At 39.0% G+C, this 10,508-nt stretch overlaps 1 protein-coding gene across 1 annotated transcript; it reads left to right on the top strand.

The window, feature by feature from the left end:
* Positions 1-1,004: 1,004 nt before the first annotated feature.
* On the top strand, positions 1,005-10,260 carry LOC131680747 (uncharacterized). The gene is made up of 2 exons (XM_058961455.1): positions 1,005-1,551; positions 9,974-10,260. The coding sequence occupies exons 1-2, from the start codon at positions 1,005-1,007 to the stop codon at positions 10,258-10,260; spliced, it is 834 nt and encodes a 277-aa protein (XP_058817438.1).
* The last annotated feature ends 248 nt before the right edge of the window (positions 10,261-10,508 follow it).

The raw sequence follows: 10,508 nt of genomic DNA on the forward strand, positions 1-10,508 counted from the left end.
AATCCGTACTGCTCCGGATTCTGGAACAACTGGAAGCGAAAGAGGTTCAGGAAATCTTCCTGAAACCGACGAACACGGATACGGTTACTAAATAGTCAGACCGAGACCGTCGTTATGATCTACAATTATCTGACGTATAGCAACAATAACTCCATATTGAAGCTTTTTGACGTGGACGGTTCGATGAATAATGCTCGTAAATATAATAAAGATATTCGTATGTAACAGCGAACAATACGTTTGCCGAACGAAGTTGTTTTGTAATAAGCCAACGAAAGTCGTTTCGTGGTTTTCACGAAAAATTAGTAATAAAAAATAAATGTGTTTCAATAGAACTACGAACGATTCATGATATGTACGAAAAATTCGCATATTTTATGAAAATATTCTGTACGAAACTAATGCCTATCGATTTGCGAATATATTTTATCAGTGTATATATACTGCGGGGCAATCTTTGCAGGATATTTGGTAGATCCCCGATTTTTTATCTGTTGGAACCTTGTCTTTTAGGTTACACAAGAGGTCTTTCAAGGTGTTACCACTTTTGTATGCGACTTGGTAACCATGTTGTGTAGGACGGTTTGAACGGGGTTAGTAATTTTGGGGTAAAACGGCAAGCAGATTCTACGTTCCTGCTTTTTATCCGGCTCTAACGTTGTCGCGTTTTATCTGTGCTTTTTCCTTTTGTGTTTCCTTAGAATTTTGTCCACAAATCCTTTTTCATTTCCACAGCTAGGTAAGCTTCGACCTGATGGGGTAACAAGCGGTTTCGCTTTAGATGTCGTCGAAGACTTTCCAAGGCGTCAGTTACTGGTACGTTTGGGACTGCTTTATTCCCAAACGTACCAGTAACTGACGCATTGGAAAGTCTTCGACGACATCTGGAGCGAAACCGCTTGTTACCCTATCAGGTCGAAGCTTACCTTTCAGTGGCAGAGTGTTGCATGAAACAGAACTTCACGTTTAGAGGGAAGTTCTACAAGCAAACGTTTGGTCTTAGCATGGGAAACAAGCTTTCGCCTCTACTAGCAGACGTTTTCTTGAGCGATTTCAAGGTAGCTTTAGGCAAAGAAAAGCTCTTCTATCGAGTTTGGAGACGCTACGTGGACGACATTTTCGCAGCCGTGAAAGAACGCTACCTCACGCAGACCCTTGATATATTGAACTCCCGACACAGCACTATAAAGTTTACGGTAGAGAAGGAAATAGAAGGAAAATTGCCATTCCTAGACCTGATGATAACCAGGAAAGCGGACAAGAAACTAAAATTCGGGATCTACCGTAAACCGACATCCACAGACAGATACATAGCTTCCGACTCTAACCATGTCGGCGCTCAAGAACAATCAGCCTTCCATTCCATGGCCCATCGTCTGTTCAATGTACCGATGGAAAATGATGACTTCAAGGCCGAGCAAGATAAAATATACAAAGCTGCTGAATTGAATGGGTATGAAAAAGGATTTGTGGAAAAAATTCTAAGGAAACACAAAACGAAAAAACACAGACAAAACGCGACAACGTTAGAGCCGGATAAAAAACAGGAACGTAGAATCTGCTTGCCGTTTTACCCCAAAATTACTAACCCCGTTCAAACCGTCCTAAAACAGCATGGTTACCAAGTCGCATACAAAAGTGGTAACACCTTGAAAGACCTCTTGTGTAACCTAAAAGACAAGTTCAAAGTCCGCATTCGAGAACATAAACATGCTGTCGACCACGAAAGAGGCAACGACTCCAGTGTGGCAGCACACACTATAGCTCACAATCACTTAGGGGAAGATGGGGTAAAACGCACCCCCGAGGCAAAATGCACCCCTTGCTTATGTCGAAAACTACTGAAAATTTATAGAAAAGGGTAACACCAGTTAGAAGTCCGCCAAAGTAAACATACTTTGTCAAAATTTCATAACCGTACATCAATAGCAGCTCGAGAAATAAACAAAAGACAATATCGTGCTCTTCTCATGTCATAATCGTGGCTCGTGCAACAAGGATTTTCAGCTCTTATAAATGCAAGTTGTATTATTATATCAGTGCATTCCAGTTCTATTTATACCTTTGTTCATTATTCTGTCGCACTATATATGAAAAATCTACTAAATAATTAACTTTTTGCTAAATTTATATCTCTGCTCCATCAGGGGCAAAATGCCCTCTTCTTTGATTTAGCTGATTTTTCAATCGAAAACAAAAAAAGTGTTCTGAAAACCTACTAATTGCATAACCTAAGGCTATTTAATGGCACACTTTTGTGAAATCTCGTTAGAAAACAAAACTACTTGCTTGTTCACCGAGCATTCTGCCCCGTTGTTGCGGTGCATTCTTCCCCGTTGTTGTAGTGCATTATGCCCCGTTGTTGCGGTGCATTTTACCCCCGGTGCATTTTGCCCCGCTTATTTTTCAAAAGGCAATTTTTAATGATTTTGAAGAATCGAATATTTTTCATGTTCTTGATTATTTTGCAAAGCATTATGATTGTGATCACAGAGGAAAATGTTGGCAAAACGATATCATTAATTAAATTCTCCTGATTGATGTTCTATAGCTGAGTTATGATCATATTTCCGTAGAGGGTGCGTTTTACCCCATCTTCCCCTAATAGACTGGGACAGCATGAAACTCGTGAAAACTGTACGGAAAGCTGCACACCTAAAAGCATGGGAATCAATGCTGAACACGCGCTTATGAACAAGGACGATGCCCCAATATCATCACCTCTTTTCTACTTGACAAACCTGAAAATTCAGTGAATTTTTGTGTTTTTTTTTAATTCTCTTCTCGACGAGTACTGCACGCAGTATGATTGGCAACATCGAGCCCGAAACCGGTCGACAAAAAGGTAATTTTTTAATCCTTTTTAAAGTTAGTAAGGACAATAAGTGTTGTGTCCTGTCTCGCGTCGCGTTTTGTGAGTGTTCATAACTAATTTAGCTGAGTTTTCTGTGGTTCATAACTAATTTAGCTAAAGGTTTTGAGCTCTTTACGCACAAAGATAGTTTTAAACAATTGTCTGCCTAATGGAGAAAAACTAGTTTTTACCTAAGCTATTCTCCACTAAGAAGGAATATAGCACAGTGCATCTTGCGTTGGCTTGCTAAGCCAAACTAAATGTTTCGATTTCATTAGTTCTCATCAGTTTAAAATGAGCTCCTTTTCCTGCGGGACATCACGCTTGACTAGGGGTTTGCTCTGGAACACCAACAGTGTCTCCGTTTTTTGGAGCTAACGTCAATCCGGCGCTAGCTTGGTCCTTTCGCTAGCTTAGTGTCGGATTTTAATGAGACGAAGTCGGAACGCAAATTTCATTACTTATTTAATTTTATTGTAATACTGTTTCTCATAAACGAAACAATTGGTGGTATTCATACCACCTATTACAGTCTGTTAAATGGCACCTTACTTAATATGACATCTCAATTTTACCCAGTTACACCCATTCCGAAACCTGGCTTCTGTATGGATTCCAGCTCAAATGCAACAACCGATTCCTATTCAAACAGTTTCGGATTTGGTTGTTGCATTTGAGTTGGATTCCATTCAGAATTTCGAGTCTATTTTGGAGTGGGTTTAACTGGGTAAGAGCGTATAGTCTGTATGCAAAATTAGTCGTTATAAACAAAACAATCACATGATGGAAACGTTTGGATACGATTGAGTTGAATCAGAATGGGGTAAAAAATTAATACCTATTCATTTGTTGAGGTGGACCGATTTTCCTCCAACTTGAAGCCCTCCGGAGATATGTATTCCGTAATGTGGAACTCTGCCCCGCTGCTTGCATTTCCTGGGCGTTTACGAAGTTTTATAATAAGTCCTGTTCGCCTGAAGTTGTAAAAAGGGTACAAAATTATAAATATAAGTCACATATAACGCCAAAGAATCCAAATATATTAGTCTTAATTTTAATAGATAAACAACCAAACAAATAAGTTACCTGTGAGGGATTTTGCCTTCCTGCTGCCATTATAAATTTAATAATGGAGGGTTTGTCGTCAATACTTATTCCGTATTCTGAAAAATTTATGGTTTTTTGCCATTACATTCTCAATTTTTTCTACCAAACTATTATTACTTACGTTTTAGAACATTTCGCAGGGAATCCACGTTGCACTCCATCGTAAAACTAAAAAACTTTAGATCAACCGGGTAACACACACCTCAATCGTTAAGATGGAAACTTCAATTTGATTCAGCTGCACGATACGGCACGACTATAGCGTATGGAGAGACATGGAGTTCAAATGTTAAACATATGAAATACACTGTAAAAATATCATAGCCATAATTCCAGTGTATAAAACGGATATGGAAGGGATGCGGTTTAAACTGCGATTCAACATGAAATCCTAAGTTATACTGTCGGGTGCAAAGTTGAAAAATATATGAAAGGCAAAAAAATTAACAAAAGCTTTGCAAATCACTGCTTTTTTAGTATTAGTATTAGTGGGTGTATTTAAGACGAGTTTGAGGAATTCAACATATTTTGTTTTTTTTTTGGAAAAAATGTTCGCTGTTGGGGTAAGACCGACACGCTGTTGAGATGGTAATGTATATTTGTGATTCATTACACTATGGTAATTGCAGAAATAGGCTCAATAACGATTTTAAAAAACTGAACAGTTTTTGTTTTTCAAACTAACAACGAAAAATGCAACGTAAGCTTAAATCGGATCCTAAATCGTTTTGGAGATACGTCAATGAGCAGCGGCAGGCCCGACGAGAGGGGGGGTCAGGGGGGGCAACTACCCTGAGGCCCGGGTCTGTTTTGGGGGCCCGCATTTTTAACTGAATTAAATTTATTTTAATTTAATTGTTGAAGTTTATTGTTTCTGTCGACACTGCAAATATATTATATAACTACGTTCCAATCGTTCCAATGGTTTTCTGAAGTACGTGAACGTAACCCAATTAAATTCATTTAACAGTGCAATTGAACCATTCTGGTTTCATTTATCGCAAGTGTTTGTCAAAGTGTACAGTATGAAGTTGTATACAATTTATCATATTCTTAGCTAACTGTTACTAATAAAAGTTGGATATTTTCGGAATGGGGTTGACGAGTAAATGACGAAAATCTATGAATGAAGCGATTTTGAAAACCAAGATGGCGAATTCTAGTTAAGACATCTCTATAAGGGATCATCCATAAATGACGTAGCATTATATGGGGGAGGGGGAATATTGTATTTTGTGATGATGTGTGACGACAGGGAGGTAGTGGGTCAGGTCATGCGACGTAGCTTTTTTAAAGGGGAATAACTAACATCGTTTTTTATTTTTTTTAATTTTACGTTGACAAGGGGGGGGGGGGAATTACCGTCAAGCTACGTAATTACCAGGGGGTGGTACTTAGAGGTTTGTGTAGAGATATAGGTATATTGATTTGTGATACGGATGATATGATTATAGAAAACTTTTCTCAACCAGAAGACGCTATATTGGCCTTCAAAAGGGCATCGCTCATCTATTCGTCAAACCTGCTTAAAAATACCCTCATAGTTTATACAGATATTGTTCGAAATAGCTCCAAAGTACCATTTCTATCATCTACTCGTCAAGCCCGTTTCAAAAATTCCCAAATTGTTGGGGTTAGCGAGATTATTGTTCAATCGGAAGTCTCCATCCTGGATTTCAAAAGGTATTAAATTTCCATTTTCATCATGTAGTTGTCAAGCCCGTTCCGGAAATACCCATATTGTTAGGGTAATCGATAATGTTACTCAACCAACGAATTTTAATAAGAATGTGAAGTGAACTTTTTTTACGATCTAAATCCCAAAAAACGAACTAATTCAATTTACGAACCTTTGGCTTGGTTCGTAAATGGAGGTTCCAGTGTGATGCAGAAAAATATGGGAATTTAACTAGATACTTATTCTACCCATTAGTTTCCACCAAAAGTCGAAACTCTTTCTCTCACAACTCTCTGTCTCAGTCTTTCTAACAGCAGACTTCGCTGTTGGATCACAGTCATCGCATTCAGAATGTTTTCTCTCTGAATGTCAGCGCAAATGTAACATGATTCCAAAACCGATTTTACCATGTTCAGAAACCAATAAAGAAAATTCGTTCAGGTCATATTGACAACTGCAATAGCTGCATCCAGTTCCTCAAAATCAACAACATGTACCAACAACAAGAAACAAGGTAGCATCAGTAACGCGAAATTTCACATTCAGTTGCCTATTTCTGAATAATTTGCTGAATTCAACATTCAGTTTCAATGCTTCCCTCATTAATTCACTGCCAAACTGACCAAAGCATTCATTTGTTATTATGTGGACAGTTTGTAGGCAGTTTTTTGAAGTAGAATACTTCTAACGTTTCAATATGGGGGTCCCTTTTCAAAAATTTCTGCTGAGATATTTTCCCAGTTTTCAAATGCGAATAACTTCCATTGTACTGATCGAAATCGCTATATTTTTGCACTATCCGATCGGTAATATGTGCACGTATATTGTATTTGAACCCGTAAAATGTACGTCTATTATAGATAACAAAAATAATGTAATTTGTTAAGGTGGTAATTATCTGCGTTGATTGGTCCGTACAATTCAACCAAGCAGCGAGCGTTGCTAAGACTGCCTCTTTTTTTATGAAATGAACTTCGCCAGGTATAAAAACGGCACATAAGAGAAAATTTGTCAGTTTGCTTTCTGACCTCGTAGTAGCTGCTACGTTTTGTGTCAGCTCAAACTCTTCGGTTGGAATATATTCAATGACTGCCTCCAGGCTTCGTTCCATCCAATGCAATGATCATACAATGATCAGCGCACATCGCAGAAAAGGCAGAACGCTCTTTTTCGGAGTTCAATACGCGGATTGCAAGTGTGCGCGTGTGAAGGGGTGGTTGAGTGCGAAAGACTGCGCTCTCTTGCTCTATTATGCGTGGCGGGCTCAGATAAATTCATCATTAAATGATTTTGTTTAATTTTCTTTTGGTAAGCGGTAGTATGATTGACGATGACGATTTTAATAGCATTGGTTGTTGTGTGAAGGAGATGATGTTGGCTTATTGGATACTGATACAATATGTTTCTGCCGTTCATTTGGGGCAAACTGGGATAACTTTCTACATATCATCTATGTATATGCTGTTATAAACACAGTTTAATTGTATAACTGCTGCATGTATGACGGGATTTGTACATCCACATTAAGATCGGTTTATTTTATGTTCAGCTAAATGATTTTACTTATTTCGCAGTTCAACTAGTGAAATGCTCCATTAAAAGTAATGTCCTGGCACCAGCGATACCAGATTTACAGACATTTCAGGAATAAGGAACAGGAATTCTACAGACTTTTGATATCCTCCTACAGACGTAGTTGGAAATCTACAGACTTTTAAAAGAGTAATAGTATTTAGCAAAATTTAACTATTCGTCTACGAGTGATTCCTTCACTAATAGTATTCTAATTTCAATCAATTTTTAAATTAATATTCTAGTGTAACTAGGATTTACTCAACCATCTAGAGACATTTACAAACATTTTAATAATTCTTCTACAGACATTTCATAAAAACATGTGGCATCGCTGCCTGGCACTACATTCGTTGTGGGATATTATCATTCGTGACAATTGCAGGCTTATTGCGAAAACTCCACGCTAAGAAACCTGCTTGGTGAAGGTTTGAACATATGTATACGGCATTCGCCTTAACTCTCTAATGCTGACATTCCACGCGCAAATGCCCTTCTGCTGGTTATTAACTGTAGAGTAAGTACAATTTACAGTAAGTCCAAAAACTTTTTTTTATCCGATTTGGCCCTTAATTTACTTTATTTGTACATGTCATACTTTTAAGTGGCCTATTTATAAAAATATTCACCAAGACGAATGTATTTTGATCCCACTATACATATGTGTAATGAAATATTCAATAATCAGGGCCGGTGGGTAATGCGAGTAGTTAAAAGGTAGCACTGTCCACTTTAAAATAATCGAGTTGGTAATTAATAATTATCCACTCGAAACTTTGGAACAAACCTAACATTTGAATTTTGCCACGCATGTGTCTCGGGTGCACGTTTGAAATTTTTGAGGTATGTTCAAGATTCCATTTGCACAAACGCGTCGCAAGTGATTTATGTGAATGTAATGCAAGCGTATGTAGAGGTAGATGGGATAAAATACACCCTGTGCAGGGGTAAAATGCACAACAACGGGACATAATACATCATAACAAATATCGAAATAGCTGATTTCAATGCAGAAGATAGCAAAAATTGCAGCATTCGAATTAACAGCTTATGTGTATTCTACTTCACTTCGGTTATGTCTCTGACATTACCTACCCATCTTTTTTACATTTTCGAGCATAACTGAACTGCATAATCTATATCTGGTGCACTTTTGCTTGATGGTCTCAGAGCTAGTATAGAAACAAAATTCAGTTTGCTCCTGAAACCGATTATATGCGTTGTACCGAAAAAGCGAAGAACGAGGGAAACAAACAAACCTTCGATTCATCGCGGCGGGCATGAATTGAATTTTGTTTCTCTTTCAAGCTCACAAAGGGATGTCAATTTTTCTACGCTCGGATTCTGGGCAGCATTAACGATGGTAGCATTAACGTGCGTCAAGGGAGCATGAACGATGGCGATATGGACTGTATGGCAATGCCGCAAAAAAGGTTTCCAATCGCAATGGCAAATCGGACGCAAGTAATTCTAATGGCCAGCCACAAATATTCCTTTATTATTTTTATTTTTTCAATCTATTACTTATTTAAAATACTGACGACTCTGTTAAGCTAACGCATTGAATCGTGTCAAATAAACAATATTCATAAAAAATAGTTTAATTGAAACGGTTGCATCCGTATAGTTTCTCTAATCGATATTGAAATAAGAAGTCATATATGGAAGGGCCCGTCAGTACTTCAAACCCCGGGGCCCGGCGCGGCTCTCGACGGCCCTGAGCAGCGGAAAGAAACCGGCTTGCAAAGTTTTTGAATGGTGAAGTTGGGATGATTCACATATGCAAATTGTTCGCCTCTAAATTTGCGAGTGTGGTCGTCAGTGAGACTCTGTCCTCGCAGCAGATTGACGTTGCAGCTAGCGGCGTGGCCCAACTCGAACGGTCAGTGAGTGAGATTCGTGCGGAGCACTCGGATATTGTATGAGCAGCCTCCAAGTTTAAAGCATCGTCATCTTCCGGGCCAGATGGTGTCCTTGCTGTGTTTTTGAAAAGTGTGTATCTGGTTTGGTGGAACCACTCTGTCAACTAATCAAAATGTCACTGACAACCGCGATTTTTCCTCATCTTTCCACAATAGCTTTCATCTTTCCTGTCCACAAAAAAGGTGATAAGAGGAACATTGATAGTTATTGAGGAATTTCGGCGCTCTGTGCCATTTCCAAGCTCTTTGAGTTAGGGGGATGCCAGAGTGAACGCGATTCGCGACGCGACGCGATGCGAAGTGATTTTTAACACATCGCGCGACGACGCACGAACGAGCTTCGTTCATTTGATTCCTGCAAAATAATACAGTATATGCCAGAGTGGACGCGATGCAATGCGCCAAGCGATTTTTTGCGCGATGCGCGACCAACCAGTACATGCACAGGTTTTTCGCGCGAAATGAGGCGATCAATTTCAAAATTTCATTTCACTATGACGGATGAGGATGCTTTTGTCGATGTCGCAACACTCATTGGACCTGTCTTCCAAAGGTGTGCGCTGTGGGACCAACAATCCCGCCATTAGCGGAACCTTGTGAACCAATACTTAGTAAGTAAAATTTATGAACAATTTTTTAAATTGCTTTTAATGGGTACTGTGAGTGATCGAGTTGATTTTTCACAAAGCCTATATTTTTTTAAATTTCAGGCGATGTTTCAAAGAAAAGGTGTACAAACTTGCGCAACACTTTTGGTCACGAACTGCGTAAGCTGCCGGTGTTGAGATTCGGAGATGCTGCCCACTAAATCGTTTCCTCTAGCTGACCGCATTTCAAAAGTCTACCTTTTGCGTCAACAAATGAAGCCCCGGCAAACAAGTGGCATTCTCAAGCCGCAAAGCAAAGTGTTTGACGACGTCGAGGCATTGGAAATCCTAACTAGTCAAGTAGAAGCAGTCGAGGCAGCTGATAGTTCCACTGGGCGATCACCAAGTGCTCCTGTCCCGCTTCCCACCAAACGATATAAAAAGAACAACGAAAAGAGCGCTCAAGCAGAACATCTTTTAGAGTTTGAGCAGAGAAAGCTAGAACTGCTCGAAGAAAGCTTCATCTCGCGACAAGGATGAAGATGAAGCTTTCTTTGATAGTCTGCTACCCATGTAAAGAAATAAGATACCCCAAAGAAGCTTCGGTTTCGAATTGTGCTACAATAGACAGGATTATGTGTAGGCATTTGAATGTTTTGTAAGAAATCTTCCCCCTCGCTAATAACATATCTATATCCTTCCCTATCAATGATAACATTGTGCAACATACAGATAGCTATGATAATATCTACGGTCATTTCTTTCAATTGTTTTCATAGCAGTCTTTA

The sequence above is a fragment of the Topomyia yanbarensis genome, chromosome 2 (assembly GCF_030247195.1).
Source record: "Topomyia yanbarensis strain Yona2022 chromosome 2, ASM3024719v1, whole genome shotgun sequence".
Classification (NCBI taxonomy): Eukaryota; Metazoa; Arthropoda; class Insecta; order Diptera; family Culicidae; genus Topomyia; species Topomyia yanbarensis.

Bases quoted from the DNA above. Each gene is read 5' to 3' on its own strand.
- LOC131680747 (XM_058961455.1), top strand. From the start codon at position 1,005: ATGGGAAACAAGCTTTCGCCTCTACTAGCAGACGTTTTCTTGAGCGAT. The intron at 1,552-9,973 runs GTAGAATCTGCT...GCATTTCAAAAG, and splicing joins GCCGGATAAAAAACAGGAAC to TCTACCTTTTGCGTCAACAA.